This window comes from Sebastes fasciatus, chromosome 16, assembly GCF_043250625.1.
Source record: "Sebastes fasciatus isolate fSebFas1 chromosome 16, fSebFas1.pri, whole genome shotgun sequence".
NCBI classification, from domain to species: domain Eukaryota; kingdom Metazoa; phylum Chordata; class Actinopteri; order Perciformes; family Sebastidae; genus Sebastes; species Sebastes fasciatus.
The window spans coordinates 14,729,906-14,748,232 of record NC_133810.1 but is presented as its reverse complement, the minus strand read 5'-3'; the positions used below and the strand labels follow the sequence as shown (position 1 = coordinate 14,748,232).

At 39.6% G+C, this 18,327-nt stretch overlaps 1 protein-coding gene across 1 annotated transcript; it reads left to right on the top strand.

Moving 5' to 3' along the window:
• Window positions 1-2,932: 2,932 nt before the first annotated feature.
• Window positions 2,933-12,257, top strand: LOC141753394 (von Willebrand factor A domain-containing protein 7-like). Its single transcript, XM_074612029.1, has 15 exons — window positions 2,933-3,116; window positions 4,468-4,734; window positions 5,043-5,136; window positions 5,286-5,420; window positions 5,600-5,786; window positions 5,896-6,065; window positions 6,833-6,945; window positions 7,062-7,178; window positions 8,086-8,304; window positions 8,390-8,522; window positions 8,826-8,975; window positions 9,571-9,663; window positions 9,750-10,027; window positions 10,135-10,428; window positions 10,972-12,257. The coding sequence occupies exons 1-15, from the start codon at window positions 2,940-2,942 to the stop codon at window positions 11,455-11,457; spliced, it is 2,913 nt and encodes a 970-aa protein (XP_074468130.1). The 5' UTR covers window positions 2,933-2,939; the 3' UTR covers window positions 11,458-12,257.
• Window positions 12,258-18,327: the final 6,070 nt, after the last annotated feature.

Below are 18,327 nucleotides of genomic sequence, written 5' to 3'. Positions count from 1 at the left end.
TAACTTTGACAGCCCTAGTGAATATTGTTTGGATTGTTGATACAGCAGACCTTGTAAATTTTCTTTGACAGTTTTATTCTATCTTTAACTAAATGCATCATCATCCCCTTTGTAAGTTGCTTGGAAGGGAGTATGTTCATTTTGTCCTGATTTACAAAACTTACCTTTGCTTTGAAAACTCTTTTGATGCGATGAGTGTCGCTGAGTGTTGTCCTCTGTTAATCCTTTAATTATACTGTATGTGCTACAGTACAATTAAAGCACAGCAAAAGCACATAAACTGCATAACAGGTTTCTCACAATAAAATGAAAGAATTCAAACGTACACACACACACCCTGTTTATTCAGATAATAAAAACAGAGAGTCACACATTTTGATAGCTGTGATAGCTTAAACTCTGTCTATAGAACAATAACAAATCACCTGACAATATTTGGTTGATAGCTACAATGCCTAAAAACTACCGTAAGAAACATCCATCGGCGTTGCTGTGGTGGCATGGTGACTTTTGATGTTTCGACATGAAAAAAAGAAACTGTTGTAACTCGACTCCACATGGTCAAATCTTTTCCAAATTGCACACGTTTGATGAGAGTCCAGGCCTGCATAGTAAAATGTTAACTTATTTCTTCTCAAAACTTTCATTAGTTATGCAATTCATATCATATGCAGAAAAAAATATTATTTAAAGGACCAGTGTGTAACAATTAGGGGATCTAATGGCAGAAATGGAATATAATATTAATAAATATGTTTTGTTTTAGTGTATAATCACCTGATAATAAGAATCATGTTTTCGTTAGCTTAGAATGAGCCGTTTATATCTACATAGGGAGCAGGTCCTCTCCACGGAGTTCGCCATGTTTCTACGTAGCTCAGAACGGACAAACCAAACACTGTTAACTTTTCCTGCTTGAGCTGGAGTCGATAACGTTACTCGCTGCCGTCGCCGCCGCTCCCTCTCTTGCTTCACCACTCATCTCCCACGTACACACACACATACTCTACGCACTGGCTCTGCTCCAGATGGCTCTAGAGAGGGCCATTCGCGTTTTCGCGTCAGCCACCGTAGCTCTCCAACACGCTTGAGAGAGGCTTCAGTTGGTTGTAATCTCCTCACCTCACCGCTAGATACCACCAGATCCTACACACTGTTCCTTTAAGTTAGAGTTAATTTGCATATTATGTAGAAGGAAAATCTGTGTGCTGCATCTGTGTCCTTCAAAATGACTGACAGAGTGCTCCTACCCCCCTGATAGTGTGTCATACTTATTTACTTATGTAGTGTGAGAAATGTATTATTTGAAAAGCACTAATTAAAACAGAAAACAATTATATGAAGTCATGAAAAATTGGAATAATAAAATAAAGCACCTGTGAGATATGACAAAAAGTAGACCTCTGGGGTCTGCGGGGATCCCAGTCTGTAGGATGAAGGTTAAAGATATGCTGCTCATAAGGTTACTATTAAAAGAAGCAAACGACAGAGCTTTCTGCTGTGTCTGTTTGAATTCTTTCATTTTCACTTCTGATGATAACAGGTTGTGTAAGAAACCTGTTTTTCCGGTGTATGTAGTTCATGACTGAGATAATGGTTTGTTCTACAAAAGGACTGATAAAGGACTGATAAAGGACTAATGGAGGACATACTCCCATTCCTGCCAACTTGCGTATCTTTACAATGGAAAAAAACTTTTAGAATTTTAAAGGGAACACGTCGTGCTCATTTTCAGGTACATACTTGTGGGTTTCTACGAGAACATGTGAACCTGCTTTATTACACAGGCGTGTTGAATACTCGACTGATTGGTCAATCACGGCTTTCTATAGGTTGTTATTTCTTTATAGCAGACCGTCACTATGTATAACACACTCTTACTATGGACGCAGTTCTGATCTCGGACTCTGGTGTCATGGTACCATTTTTGTGTCAAATTATTGATTTCTTATGTAAGTAGCCGTGTAATGAGCGAGATAATGTACAGCAGTTTTTAGGACCGAAGCTTTGAGTTTTGCTTTATTGAACTGTTTGTGAGTTGCATCAGATTGCTTTGAAAACTTGCATTTAAAATGATGAATGTCACTGTGAACTGTAAATGTACAGAAAGTGGGACAGAAGCTTAAGCTTTCCTTTACATTTGAATAATACCATTTCAAATTTCTAAAAGTGTTTTCAGTTGTAAAGATACATGAGTAGCCGTGAATGGGAGTATTGTCTTGTACTGTAGTACCTACCCTAATCTGCTGTGAGGTACTTTACATTAACTGCAAAAACAGGTTTCTGCCGTTACGAGAAATGACAATGAAAGAATTCAAACATGCCAAGGCAACAGGTCAGACCAGTCAATTCCAGTCAAGGCTCCACCCTGGACATGGAGCATTATAAATTTAGCTGTCCCAATAGAGGGTCCACAAGACGACATCAAGCCCTAAGGTTCTATGCAAAGGTTTGTCAACTCTAGAACAAATTATATATTTGGTTAACTAAAAAAATCTAAACTTGTCCTCTGATTGTTATTTACTTACTTAGTGTGTGGAATTTATTATTTAAAAAGCACTCATTTAAACAGAAAATGATATGAAGTCATTTGGAACAAATGTATTGACATCCAGTTCTATCAAAGGGTTTGTCAACTCAAGAAGAAATTATATATTTGGTTACTTAAAAAAATCTTTGTAATAACTTTGTGTGCAAGAAGTAAAGTTTATCTGAAATTTTACCAAATTCAGTTTGGTAAAATATGAATTAAGGGAAAATGTTAACCTGTCAACTAAATCTTCAGGGATCAGCCTCTTGGATGAATAAAGGGATTACCAAATTGCATCTGTAGTTGACTCTCTGGACTACTGAATAATACTGTGTTAGCCTCATAGACCATCTTTGATAAGCAGTATAATTAGCTGTGTTTTTTAATCTCTCTGACAGGTTTTGCAGCGATGTCTGGGTTGGCTGTGTTGGGTCTCCTACTTCTGCAGACTGGAGCCTTCGGGTTTAAAATATCCAATGGAGTCTCTCTGACTCATCAGGAGATCACTGAGGAAGCCATCCTAAATGTCACTGCACAGGCGTGCCGCTCTCTGGCCCTGGCTGAGGGCAAAGACTTCATTTTTCCTGTAAGGATTAAATTCATTTATATCAATTATATTTTTTCAATTATTACATATATCAATTATGTATAATATTATATTGACTTTGTGGTAACTCTTTATAATAACCATCAATAATAAATGGTAAGTTGATAGTTAATTAAACTTAAGTTAATAGTTGTTTTACTGTTAACAAACTAAATTAATTAATATTGTTTACTAATTATTAGTAATGCTATGCTTTATACTATTTTATCATTAGTTTGTGTAATGTGGAATAATACATTTATAAATTATATATTGTATAATAGCTGAGAGATGATAACAATTTCATTCATTAGTAAACTATTAACAGTTGATTTACTTTATTAAAGTGGCAGTAGGCAGAATATTTTTGGCATCATAATAACCTTTCAGCATATTGTAATTCAAGTGTTCTGAGAGAAAACTAGACCTGCACCACCTCCTCATGGCTCTGTTTTCAGGCCTTAAAAAATCTAGCCCATGACGGGAGACTTTGGCCAATCACAGGTCATTTCAGAGAGAGAGTGTTCCTATTGGCTGTGCTCCAGCTTGTGGGGGGTGCTTGGTATTTCCTTAAGAGATCTTAGCATGGCTGCCGCATTAGGAGCACCAGAAGACACAGAGGCTCATGATCTTTTCAGATTACCTGTCTCATGCACTTCTGTCAGGATAAAGTGACCGTGTTATAAAAATATTTTTTTTAATCCTATTTGCTCCATCTCCACCCACTGATGCTTTACATATTTGTTAGTGATAACCACATGATTCTGAAAATTTTAAGAAATTGTTTGTAAAACATATATAAACATTACATAGATAGATGGACCAGAAACCAATTAGTAACCATTAACAAAGTATTAACTACCTAAATAATGTTTATAGACGCTTTACAAAGTATTTAATAACCATTTAATAAGGTATTATAATCATCAGTTGCAACTTTATAATAGCCATCCAAACAATGTTTATAGACGTTTACAAACCAATTATTAACCATTAAGAATTAGCAAATTATTGCAAATATCTATGTAATGTTTATTGATATTTTACAAACAATTTCTTAAAGGTTTACAAATCATCTGGTAATCATTAACAAATGCTTAATATAGTATATAAAATGTTATATGTACAACAATAAACCGTTAAAACAACAAATTATAGCATTACTAATAATAAGTAACCATATTAATTATCATTTCATTGTTTGTTAACAGTAAAATAACTATTAATGAATGTTTAATTAACTGTCAATTTACCATTTATTAATGACAGTTATTATTAAGTGTTACCAACTTTTTATTTCAAATGACCAGTGCCTGTATAATTGATAATTATTAATTGTGTGTGTCCACAGACTTTGACTGTTGAGTCTGTTGTTGCTGCCTGTGAAGCGTCAAAATCATCCAAGAGCTTCCGCAAAACCATCAAATTAATTCAAAAAAGGAATCGGCGAGTAGACTTTCGTTTTTTCTTTGACCCACGCTATCACTTTGACAATGAGAATTTTGCAGAGGGACGGCAAATCATCACAGACGGATTAGCAGCTGTGAAGGCCAGCAACCAGCGGGAGAACTTTGAGGCGGCGAGAGAACAACTGGGAGAAATCTGCCACCCTTTACAGGTAGCCTTCTTTCTATTATTCGTTTTGTTTTCATTGCAGTATTTTTCGTACACAAATGTTCCATTTCAAAACTAAAACTCAGTCGAGTTCAGCAAGCAGCAGACGGTGTATTTCTATAGGCCTGTTTGCAAATTTATTTCAAAATTGTATGCACTACAATTTATGTGCAACAGCCAAGGGAACATCTTTAAAAATGGCTTAGTGAAGAGTTCTGAAACCCAATCTTGGTATTAAGAGATGTAATATAGACGCTGGTATTGTGTTGTATTTACCGGTAACTTGTCTTTCTTTTTTGAATAATACTGTAGGACTTCTACAGTCATAGTAACTGGGTGGAAATGGAGAACACACTCCCAAACTCCAATCTGATCAGACCAGGCACCAACATTGGTAACATAGCAGGTAACGAGATCATGTAATATCAGTGTGTGTTTGGTTGTGTTAGGCTACTGAACCAATAAGAACCCGAGATGAGGAAAAATAATTATGTGATTGGAGGGTGAGATATAATTTTATTACAGAAAATACTAACCCGTTGTTCCTTCCCACAGCTGTAACTAGAGCAACCTGTCGCAACTGTAATGGAGACGACTGCAGGGACAACATTTTGGAGGATATCCTACGGGAAAAGATACTTACCTCGGGATATTTTAATTTTGTGCCTTTCTTCTCCACCAAACCAGCAGGTAAATGACATACGTACCGGCCTACCTAAAGAATTGTATTTCATTCATTATTATTATCCCTAGAGCCATGCTGCTAGCTAAAAACACACATTCACAGAGAGAATAGTCTCTTCCTTGATATTCTCTAAAGAAGAGAGATATTTAAAGCTGTATGAAACATTTTATTCTATTTCTAACAGGAAAATGCAGCCATGGAGATAAATATGATGAAACAAGTAAAATCGAACCCACAGGTGGGATCAACAAAGACACTTTGACCTCCAGCCACGGACACCTCCACAAGCAAGCAGCGAGGTTGGCGATTGCTGCAACCAGTGAGCTGCTGGAGGACATTCGAGGGGCTGCTGGTGACCGACCGTTCCTCCAGTATGAAACCCATTCTGCATGTTTCAGTTATGTACTGTAAGGAGGTGGATCCCAAAGTTTTTTTAAAAATCTCTTATCTCTTTGTTTCCGTTCTCTCTTAATCCCTCAGGATGATGGGAATCTCCAAAGGTAAAGCTCTTTGCTTCGTGATCGACACGACAGGAAGCATGAGCGATGACATTGCAACAGTGAGGACCCTCACTTCCTCTTTAATCAACAGTAAAGTGGGAACAGAAGATGAGCCCTCAGTTTACATTCTTGTACCTTTCAACAATCCAGGTAGGCTCTTAATGCCCCAGAAAAACCTTTACAATCCTGTCTAGTTTGGTTTTATGCCTCCGTGCCGGCATTAGCCGTGGCCGGAGGCATTATGTTTTCAGGTTGTCCATCTGTACGTACGTATGTACGTCCGCTCCATTCATTCATCCACATGGGACTCATGGACGAACTGATACAATTTTGGTTGTCAATGGGCAAATGTCAAGGTCACTGTAACTTCACGTCCGTCCTGTTCTCTTGAATACTAAAATCTGAGGAACGCCTTGAGCGAATTTCTTCAAATTTGGCACAAATGTCCTCTTGGACTTCAGGATTAACTGATTAGATTTTGGTGGTCAAAGGTCATTGTGACTTTTGAAACGTGAAACACCACAACTCAAGAATTCATGTGCTAATTATGACAATTTCACACAAATGTCTAAGAGGATAAAATGATGAAGTGATGACATTTTGGACAGACATGGATGTAAACTGTAACTTGACTGGTTGGTTGAGGCATACAACCATAAGGCGATAATTTTAGTTTCCCTCTGAAGCGAAGTAACAGGATGTTTGCACTATCAAATTTATAAATTTGCTCTTTAACTTCTTACCGGCTAACCTGCAACTAACTCAATGAAATATGATATATTATGATTGTTCAAATAATATGTCAGCAATACAATAAGAACAATGGCAATATCTGTAAATCATAAAGTACTCAACAAACACAAGCACAAGATGAAGATTTAACTAATTGATATTTCCTATCTCCACTTGAACCTCAGATTTTGGGCCACTGACAAGGACTACAGACCCAAACGTCTTCAGGAATGCTATTAATTCACTATCGGCAAGCGGTGGAGGAGATTTTCCGGAAATGAGTCTTTCAGGGCTTCAGGTGCTGTGATGTCTTTAAGACTACTTCAAAATCTGTCTCTGCAAAACTTGATAATAAGACAAAAAAAATGAAAAGAACAACTTCTGTATCATTGCTGTCCTCTCTTGCTCATACAGCTGGCTTTAACTGGTGCTCCTCCCAATTCTGAGATCTTCCTCTTCACCGATGCAACCGCTAAAGACCAACACCTGAAAAGCACAGTGATCGCACTCATCGAGCGGACCAAGTCAGTGGTGAGTATCTACTCTCTCCAAAAACATATGGTGTAGAAAATGATAGTGTAAAGTAAAAGAAATTAAAAACTCATAATGTAAAAACCTGGCTGTACTGTCATAAGAGTGTATAGACACTGAGTGAGGCTTTACGTAGGCACAGCAGTGTATTGAGCTAAATGCTAAAGTCAGCATGTTACCATTCTCACAGTGACTGTGTTAACATACTGATGAGTAGTAGGTAATATTCTCCATTGTAGGTTAGCGTGTTAGCAAGCTAACATTTGCTAATTAGCATTAAACACAAAGTTCAGCTGAGGCTGACGGGAATGTAGTTTTGCAGATATTTTGTCAGAAATTAAAATAATAATAATAATAATTGACCTGATTTATGGCGCTAGATGAAAATGTTAAAGAATCAGCTGTTATTTAAAATTCACCCTGGGGGGTACGTGAATATCTGTACCAAATTTCGTGACAATTAATCCAATATTTGGGACAAAGTGGTGGACTGTCCAACACTGAACATCCTTAGAGCCATCACAAGGTGCAAGCATAGCTAAAAAATATTGAGTGCATAACATATATCATTACGTATATTACAACTAGGGCTGTCAAAGTTAACGCGATAATAACGCTTTAACGCAAATTTGTTTTAACGCCACGAATTTCTTTAACGCATTAACGTCATCAATCTTCCGGAGGTTGTAGCGTGAAGATACTGGCACAAAGCTAGTTAGAGGGGAGAGCGGTATGAGAAAAGTAAAGCGTTTTTTGAACATTAACGCATGTAAACATGTTCTAGTAGAAACCCAAATTAAAAGTATGTACCTGAAAATGAGCACAATAGGTCCTCTTTAAAACGTAAAACCCTATGAGTTGGTTTTACACCTCAAATTTTTCTTACCCCTTTTCCGTTTTTTTTCAGGTGAACTTCATGCTTACTGGCATATTGGGACTTCGTCGTCGAAGACAGGATGATAACAACCAACAACAACAACAACAACAACAAAATCGGATGGTGAGAACAGATGCCCAGCTGTACAGAGACCTGGCTCAGGTGTCAGGAGGTCTGGCTATTGAAGTCAGAAAGAGTCAGCTCCCAGAGGCCACCAGCATCATAACACAGTCCTCCAGCTCCTCTCTGGTATTAACACTCTCACTTGCCACTAATGACTTCTCTAGTTCCAAAAAAAATGCAGTTGCGTCACCAGTTTCATTCAACCTCCTAGGTGACCCTTCTGCAGGCAGCCAGGACTCCAGGAAAGGCCGAAAATTTCACTTTCACAGTTGATGAGTCAGTAAGAAACCTCACAGTTTACATCACTGGGAGCTCTGTCATCTTCACTCTCATCAGTCCCTCAGGTGATACTTCTGTGTTGTATCATTGTAGCAGTTAATAAGCAATAATTTACAAATCACACTAAAATCATTTTAAAGCAGAATAATATGTTGATGTTGTGTATTGGCATAGAAAAAGTATTTTTAAGCCACGTAGTGTGAAAATTCCTGACCCATCTGGTGGTAGTATTAAGTGCAGTAGACAACGATGCACGCTACTACTTCATAACTCATCTAAGAAACTGAAATGTTAGAAATTAAAAAGTTAGTTTAACTCTCGGCCTTTTAACCAGTTTGCTTCATTTCTTGCCATGACTTTGCTTTTAGGTGTGTCTCAGGAGAGCACTAACACCACAGGATCTCTGATCACTGCATCCCAGTCAGTGGGAAACTTCAAGACGCTGCAGCTAAACACACAAGCTGGACTTTGGGAAATTAAAATGGTGTCAACTAATCCCTACTCGCTGAAGGTCATAGGTGAGAACTTATAAAGAACGTATATTGCTAAGAAGTGAAAGTCAATTGTTCGTTCCATTGCAATGTCGGCACCCAGCAGCTGAGCTATGCCTCCGCCATTTTGGACTGAAAGCGACTACCGGAAGTCAGTTAAACATCCGCCTACAAAGTGCTGTACAAAAGTAAAACAAAATGATTTCTATTCTATTGTCATAATTTGAATGTCTCAACCGAAACAGCCTGTGTTGAACAATAGAAATATTATAAATATGCATACTACGAAAAAACAATATAGATGAGGGCTATTTAAGTTCGTACTGGGAAGTTGATTTACCTAAAAAAAAACACATCATCCTCTAATTTACAGATGTCTCTTTATACATCCATGGCAATGAACTACCGCAGCGCCATCTAGTGGCTATTGTCAAAAAAGCACTGGAGTTTTGCCTCTTTGCTCCTATACTCTTTGTTATTACTTAACTTTATTATTGTTTTAGGTGTAACTATCACTTACCTTGAAGGGCCGGTTCATCCAAATCACACAATGCTAATGCTATGTCCTGCATGTTGCATCTTTGGTTGATATTCTTTTCTTATAACTTTTCTTTATTTTCAGGTGAGAGTCCCATTGACTTCCTGTTTGACTTTCTGGAGGCATCGCAGGGCCTGTTTGGAGGATTTGATGTTGTAGACAATCGTCCCAGAGCTGGTAAAGGAAACAGAATTTGAATATGCCAAAGTAATTTGCCCATTCACTTCAGTATATTTCAGTGGATTTGTTTTCTTTTTCTGAAGGTGTTAATGGGAGCATGATCGTGACAATAACCGGGAGTGACTCAGCCATTGTGACAGAAGTCATTCTGGTTGAATCGTCGGGGTCAGGAGAGGTTAATGGCAAGGTGGAGGCTCAGGGCGGAGGAGACTTCTTAGCTCGGTTTGACAGGGTACCAGCACAGGATTTTGTGGTGCTCGTGAAGGGGCAGAGCAGCAATGCTTCCTCCAGAGCGTCCACAGTGCCCTTCCAAAGGCAGTTCCCCACCAACATCAAAGCATCTGCAGTGACTGTTACTACTGTAAGTAAAATGCATCTAAAATCCTATGATATGACTTTAAGATATGTTGCTCTGCCACAGTCTTTTAAATATAAAACTGATACTGACTGTTTTCCTTCCGTTTTTAGCCTGATTCAATTAGCGTCTTAGAACCAGGAACACAACTTTCAGTTCCCTTCTCTGTGACGACGAGCGGCGCAGGAGGAACCTTCACCATCCGAGTGACCAATGACCAAGGTTTTAGTTTAACTTTCCCGTCCAGTTTAGTCCTGGCAACTGGAGGCATTGCTAACGGCACAGTGAACATCACCGCACCTGCTAACACTCCGTCTGGTACTGACGTCACCCTGACCATTGAGGCCGAGGCTTCGGGAGGCGCAGACACAAACTATGTAGTGCAGCGCTTCACTGTCCTTAAAAAGGTAACTCATCACAAATCACATCTCAATAAATCTTTTTCGTTAGCTTAGAATGAGCCATTTATATCTTCCACCATGTTGCTCCAGCATGTTTCTACAGTTGCCTAGAACAGACAAACCAAACACTGACTCTAGATAGAGCCTTTCGCGTTTTTACGTTAACTGAAGGCCATCGTAGTTCAACATGCTTGTGAAACTGCGGTAACGTGAGCCGCAGAGTGCAAAACTGCGGTACCGCCAGCCGCCGTCTGACTTCCATTGCTTCTAAAGTAGTGTTGTTATAGTAAGGATGGCCTCTGAGCGAGGCGAACAACTTTAGTTTTGCACTCGGCGACTCAAGTTACCGTAGTCTTGGAGGAGTGAGCGGAGGGGTACTCAGTTGGTTGCAATCTGCAACCACACCACTAGATGCCGCCAAATCCTACACACTGTACATTTAAGGCAGTGAATGATCATTGTAGCTTATTTAATCCTGTCATCGTAGTGTTTATTGGTTCCATCACTGATGTGAAACCAGCTGACTTTATCTATTTTTTCACCTCATAGGTGACTGATTTCACTCCGCCGATGTGCCAGCTGCTTAGCCTGCAGTCCAACTGCTCTGATATCTGCAGCTTATCAATGTGGAAGCTCTCTGTTCAGGTGACTGATGAGGCTAACGGAATGGGTGTCGACCGCGTTAGCCTCAGACAGGGCAACGGGACCTTGAGCACCAGCCTGGCCGCTGGCAACGGGACCATGAACACCAGCCTGGCCGCTGGCAACGGGACCATGAACACCAGCCTGGCCGCTGGCAACGAGAACATAACGCTGGTGTCCTACAATTCGTCTTGCTGTTCGCCTGATGTGGAGCTGCTGGTTGTGGATCGGGTGGGTAATGTAGCCTCCTGTTCCTACAGTGTCCGGAAAACAGCCACCAACAGCACACAGCCTCCAGCAGCAGCACCTGTTGTGTCTTTGTCTACCAGAGCAGATCAGTCTCTTCTTCTTTGCTTTAGCATCACAATCCTAGGGCTCAATTTACCATTTTAAATGGGGATCAACTGAGAATGTTAGTGCGAGGAAGACTTACATTTTAAAATGTTCTTTTGGTTTTGTAAAGTTAGCTACATACTATATACACTCAGTTGCCAGTTTATTAGGTACATATACATAGCTAAAACTAATGCAGGCCGATACAACAAAGTGCAAGTTTTGTACGACCAAATGCAGAATATTACATTTTTGTGTCAAAGCACTCAGAGTCATGACACATTACTTGTACCATGGTAAATAGAATATACCATCTATTACTATCACTATACTACCACAGTTTTTATATGTTTTCAGTTATAATGTTCAGCTTTCATTGCAACCATTTTAGAGATGTATAATTCAACTTTATGGTCATTTTTGAGGCAGTGATGTTGTTGAATTGTATTGCGTTGCACTGAAAGGTGTTTCTAATATTTGGTCTTCCTTCGGTGATATAAATGGATTTAACTAGGTGAACCAAATAAACTGGCAACTGACTGTACTGTATGTACACCTGGGTGATATACAGTCAAGCTAATGTTAAAATCTATCTTTAAGCTTTTAACTTGTGCTGTATGTATTACAGGGTACTTGGTGTAATTGTAAAACTTAAATGGGGTTGTGAATGTCTTACGATTAAGACTTAGGATCATTTATTCATATTTTGAGTATTACTGCTAATATTAAGTTGTGGAATAGTATTGTTGGGTGAATGATGAAATTAATTTGATCATTTTAAAATAAATAACATCTGAAGGTTTGCTTCTTACACAGGTGATTAAAAGACATAAATGATGACACAATAAATTAAAAAAAATTATGTTGACTAGTCACCACTGGTCTTTTTGGGTGAAAGGTGTATGGCAGTGGTTCTCAACCTTTTTCGTTTCAAGGACCCCTACATTGATAAACATTAGGTAAATGGACCACAATTTGACAAGATTTCGCTTCAGGGACCTCCATCCGAAAAGATTTTGGTTGTTAGATATGATTAAGACCAGAATTCAATAGTTCAATAGTCAACTACAGTTGACCAGACAACCGTGGAGGAAGTGAAATATGTGAAACCTGAATAGTCACTTTTAGGAGTCCTACTCACATTGGCCACACTTCTATAGTGAAATAAATAGTGAAAATAAACTATTCCCCATTATTCTGGAGACCCCCTGGAACTCACTGAAAAAAGTGCAACGACTGTGTCATTCATTTAAAGTGCATTTTTATATTGGTCTAATTGAAAATAATGGTTTCCGGTTTAAACCTGTTTTTTTTTCACTTTGCTTAAAAGCAAATAATACTCCCCTTGGAGTAAAGTAAAGCAATCATTTAACTCAAATAGTATTTTCACTTCAAACCGGAGATTTTCATGTCACGTGACCACATGACGTCACATCAGCTCGCTCCTTCGTGAAGTTTGCTGTCCTCGCTTCAACAGAGAGGACGACTGCTGTTCAAGAAAACTCTTTTAAACAAGGTAAGAATTATAAATTGTGTTGTTTTTAGGGGCACGTGTGTTTTCCGTGTACATTTATGGTTAGTGGCAGGATGGACAACTATTTTACACTGTCTTGTATTTTGCGCGGTTGTTAGCTAACACTAGCTAAACCAGGTTATCTGCTTTAATGTCTCATGTAGAGAGAAACCTTTCTTTACCAACGTTTCACAAGTGCAAAGTCAATACTGGAGCTAATGTTAATGCTAATGTTGTTAGCTAAAGTCATTTTCTTCGGACATTGTCCGGAGTTCACATGAGAAAAGTGCTCGGGAGAGGCATGGCTGTGTTATGCTGTGTTATACCGGGAGACCGGGAGAAGGGTAGAGGGCCGGCGGGTCTGGACATGTTTCTACCAGGGCGGGGCTGGGCTCCTCCGCCGCTCTCACACACAGAGACACACAGAGACACAGCAGCAGCGGCAGCAGAGCCAGGTGAGGAGGACTAGGTGAAACTCCGCGGACACGTTAACGTTACTGAATTGACGACCGAAATGAACGTTACTGTAAGTGTCATAAACCTTTGGAGTAAAAACGAAATCAATTTATTAAAACTTGTGTTTAACAAACAAAACGTAATTTGACAGAGGTGACGCACGTTCACCGGCCGTCTCTCATCCACAGCCGGTCTGTTTACAGCCTCAGCTCTCTGTCTGGTTACTGCATGGAACCTCGTTTATTTTAAAAGTGAGTATCCCATGTCTGAAAAGGCCAGAAAAACCATGCAGCTCCCCCCAGACTCCCACCTCCCTCTATCAGGGTACCCTCCAGACCCCCACCTCCCTCTATCAGGGTACCCTCCAGACTCCCACCTCCCTCTATCAGGGTACCCTCCAGACTCCCACCTCCCTCTATCAGGGTACCCTCCAGACCCCCACCTCCCTCTATCAGGGTACCCTCCAGACTCCCACCTCCCTCTATCAGGGTACCCTCCAGACCCCCACCTCCCTCTATCAGGGTACCCTCCAGACCCCCACCTCCCTCTATCAGGGTACCCTCCAAGCAGTGAATCTGCTCAGATAAGCAACACAGGGAGGGATTGATAGTACGACAGGTGATTGACAATTTTTCTGTGCCCTACACATTTTTTCTTTTTTTTTAGTACATAACAGAAAAGGTGATGCATATTTTAAAAAGACATCACAATAAACATTTAGGTATTTGAAGAGAATATTCCTGTCTTTATTAATAGTAAACTAAACTAAACATTGTCTGTAACAAAATGTTTTTTGAATTTGATCTTATGTGAAAATTCTACTAGCTTTTGTTTATGGGAAAATTTAATCTGTAAAAAAGCAAAAAATGCTATTATATTGACACACAAAGTAACATTTTGGCTTGCAGCTAAAGAAATATATCGATTAAGGTATAATTAAAATTCTAGTTTGTTTGTACTGAATCAGAAATTTGACTTGAGAAAACTTAATAAAATTAGATGTAACAAATTAAAGCATTTTAATTAGTTTATTCCAAAGTAAAACTACTTGGATGTAATAGTAAATATTAGGTTTTTCCAAAATGAAAAATTAAGTTGTAACAAAGTAAAAAAAATAGTTTATGGTCTTCATAATAAATAATCTTTTTACTTTGTGTGAATGTAAGTTTTTGACTTTGGCCAAACAAATATTTTGATTTATATTAAATCATAATTTACGGTTTCAACCAAATCATAAATACAATTTGAGAAAAACTAATAAAATTAGATGTAACAAATTAACTTGGATTTTTTTAAGTTAATCCAAAGTACCATTTTTTTCAGTGCTCCCTCAAGGACCCCTGGGGGTCCCCAGACCCCTGGTTGAGAACCACTGGTGTATGGCAACAGTTGAAGGAGAGAAATGTGACCTAGTAGTATCAGATTACATCATCAGAGGGTAACAGCTATATTAAATATCTGCATAATTGGTAACAAATCAATACCTTGATTCAGTACACTGGTTTGTGTTGTATTGCTTAGATCAGGGGTGTCAGACTCATTTTAGTTCAGGGGCCACATACAGTCCAATTTGATCTCCAGTATCAGCACCACATTATCATAACTATCAGGACTTTGAAAATATTGTGCAAGCAACTGTGTTTATTCCGAAGAAACAACCACAAGGACCTGGGGGAAATTGCCAATTTTGTGGAGAAGGAAATTACTTTTTTTCTTGTAAACTTGTGATTTTATTCTCATATTACGCCTTTTTTTCTCATAAACTTATTACTTCATTCTCATAATATTATGACTTTATTCTCGAAATCTCAGATGTATGTATTTTTTTTTTCTCAATGTGGCCCAAATACTTTGTCGTAGAATATGACAATAGAGTAGAAATATTGTTGTAAACACGGTAAACACGACCCCATTTGAAGGCACCAATAAACTCTGAAAATAAAAAATAACGCACTTAGCAGTTAGAGATGAGCAACACACTCGGCACCATTTGTGTCGGGGCAACAATATCCATCTCCGTTTCCTAAAAATGTCCCTGTGTGTTTTTAATTTAAAAAAATAAAAATAAAAATCATTTCAAGAGTTGCAGTGAACGAACATGGAGCGTGAAAGAGGAGCATCGCTAAGCCCTCTGCTGGTTGGTGACTGCTGAATGTCTGTTTGGGTGGATGGGCGGTGATGCTGTGATCTCCTCTGCTATGCCCCTGCAAATTTCCCCGGTCTGACATCCCGCTCTGTCTCACCCCCCGGCGACCCCGATGTCATGTTCTGACCTCCGACCTCCCTGATTCCCTCCACCTTCGCCTCCTCCCCTCCTGAGCCTGGTATGGTCTTCACCCCCTCCCTAATCTATTTGGGAAGAGCTCTTTAAGTGAAAGAAAAGAAGAAAAAAATATATATCTATATATGTATTATTATATAAATCTATAAAAAAAAAATAATTATAGAGATAAAGGTGGAAGTCTTAATGTGAAATGCAGAGATTATGCATTATATGATTTTCAGAGGTGAAATGTACAGGAAACCTGTTAATATTGTATATTTTGAATTTGAAAATATGGACATGTAATTGACAAATCAAAGGCAAATTAACCTGTTGTGATGCGGACACAGTGATGTGGTTTAAGACCAACGTCTTTTTACTATTCACTCACAAGCCTTGTTAGAAGTGGCAACCAAACGTCAGATATCTTCCAGATAAACAAAACATTTCTTTTGGACCCCCCAACATTTTTTAAATGATAAGTATTTCTTTGTCACATTGTGATTTTGTGTGTGAGGAGCAAAAAACCTTTAACCTAACCTAAATATTTGAATTCTTTTACACTGTTCACCATCATTGTCATTATATTACAATTTTTAATTGATACAGTGCAACTCTTTGAATTGTGTTTAACCTCAAACTGCTTGTTTAATTTGCATAACCTCTCTTTTTAACCTCTTTTGTAGGAGCAACATTGCCTGAAAAGTTGTTGCTGTAGTAAGTAACACATTTTTGTTTTCCAAAGAATTATTGTTGGAGTTTCAAACGAGTAGAGCCATGTTCTGATTGTTTTTGTTTGTCTTAACCAAAGATCATTAGTCCTCTTAATTATTTTTTTTGTTTCCATCAGCTTTCTTTTCCAGTTGTTTGTAGGACTGTGCTTTCATCCAGCTACAGATGTAACTTGAGAAGGAAAAAACCCAAATATTGTCCAAAGTGTCTCTGCAGATCTCATCCTCTTCCTCCTCATCGTGTGTACGACCTCTTCCAGGTGAAGTTCTCTTCCTCTGCATCCGCGCTGCTCTCTTCAGGCACCTGCAGTCTTTGTCTCCTCATCATGTTGGCTCTCCTCCTGCGAGACGCAGCCATGTTGCTGGTCCGGCTCTTCTGCCCTACACTATATTCTCCTAGTGGACTATCCAGGCTCACCCCATCCCTCTCTTCCCCTTTAAGGAAATCAGACACCACTCTGAAGTACTCCAGAACCACAATATTACTCCAGTTACCTTCCTCCTCCACCTCGTTTCCAGTCCATCCTCCCTCCATCTCTTCTCGGCGCTCCAGAGTGAACCCACAGTGCCCTCCTCTGTCCGTCAGCACCAGAAGGAAATGAGGATTGCTCTGGAAAAGGTCAAGGGGCAACGTGGAGGCAGGCGGGAGGAGGGGATCGTCACGGCTGCGGATGCAGAGCACAGGGACCGCCACCTCATCTGCGTCTCTCAGTGGCTCGTTCCTCTCCCAGTAGTTGTCCCAGTCCTTGGCTGGGTACGCCCTCTCTCCCAGTGCCCAGGCCACTGAGGGTGCCAGGCCCCGTGGGGAATGAGATCCTGAGCTCAATCCAGAGTTTAGAGAGCTTATTGGAGGTCTGGGAGCCTTCTGCTGAGGCTGGGCTGAAGAGCAGGAGAGAGTTTCCTCAAAGTCTCTGAGGGAGGAACAGCTGAGGGCCCGGTCCACATCCAGGACTCCTCTGAAGGAACTTGCATACCTTTACGATGCCAAGTGAAGAAATACGTTTTATTTTTTGGGGTCCTTTTCATATTACATCATGTCATAACTACTATTAATACATTTTGCTTTGATTTCTCATACCTCCTGAGCTGCAGTTGCCGATGGTGCAACACCCCCCAGCGATAAATGGGGGGCATGGTGGTTTCAAACCACAGTTGTCCCTGGAGCACAGGTGAGACGGCTGCAGCCGCTGTCAGGTGTGAACTCGATCCAGACTCCCCCAAGTAGGAAAGAAGAATCCCTGAGCCTGAACCCTCACTCACTGCAACCATGACAGAGGACGGGTGGCAGCTGTGGACATAAGCCACCGCCTGAAAATAGAAGAAGATGTCAGGTAAAGTCATTGAATGAACAAAATGTTGATTTTAGCCATGTTAACATCTAGCATCTATTGATGGCAATGTGTCTGATGGTCCACCACTTTGGTCCAGACTGAAGTATCAACAACTGTTTGAAGGATTGCAGTGAAATTTTGATATTCTTGGTCCCCAGAGGTTGAATCCCAATAACTTCGGTAAGTTCTCACAGAGCTGCTAGCATGGCTGTAGATATTTTATTTGCATAAACCTGTATTTTGTGCATTGTCTGTTGGATTTGAAAAAGGGCTGCAAATAATTGTAATCATCCATTAATCTGTTTAGGGAAAAACAGTGAAAGTGAAACTTAACACTTGTGAACACAAAGACAACTACATGTTGTTCCACTCACTCGGGCGTTTTGAGTTTCACACTGTCTATACTACAGTGCCTCAGTTCCTCTTCTGCTCCTGCCATAATTACTAGAGGTCGCTGTCATGTTCTATTATTCCTTTGTTCGGTGATCTACCATGTGAATAGGTGATAAACCCTACTAATGGGTGTTGTAGGCCCCTGTTGACACACATCTATGGTGTTATAGCAACCGATAATGCCTATTTAATGGCCTGACAACAGTCTAATTGGCTGACTAAACTCACCATCTCAAAAAAACA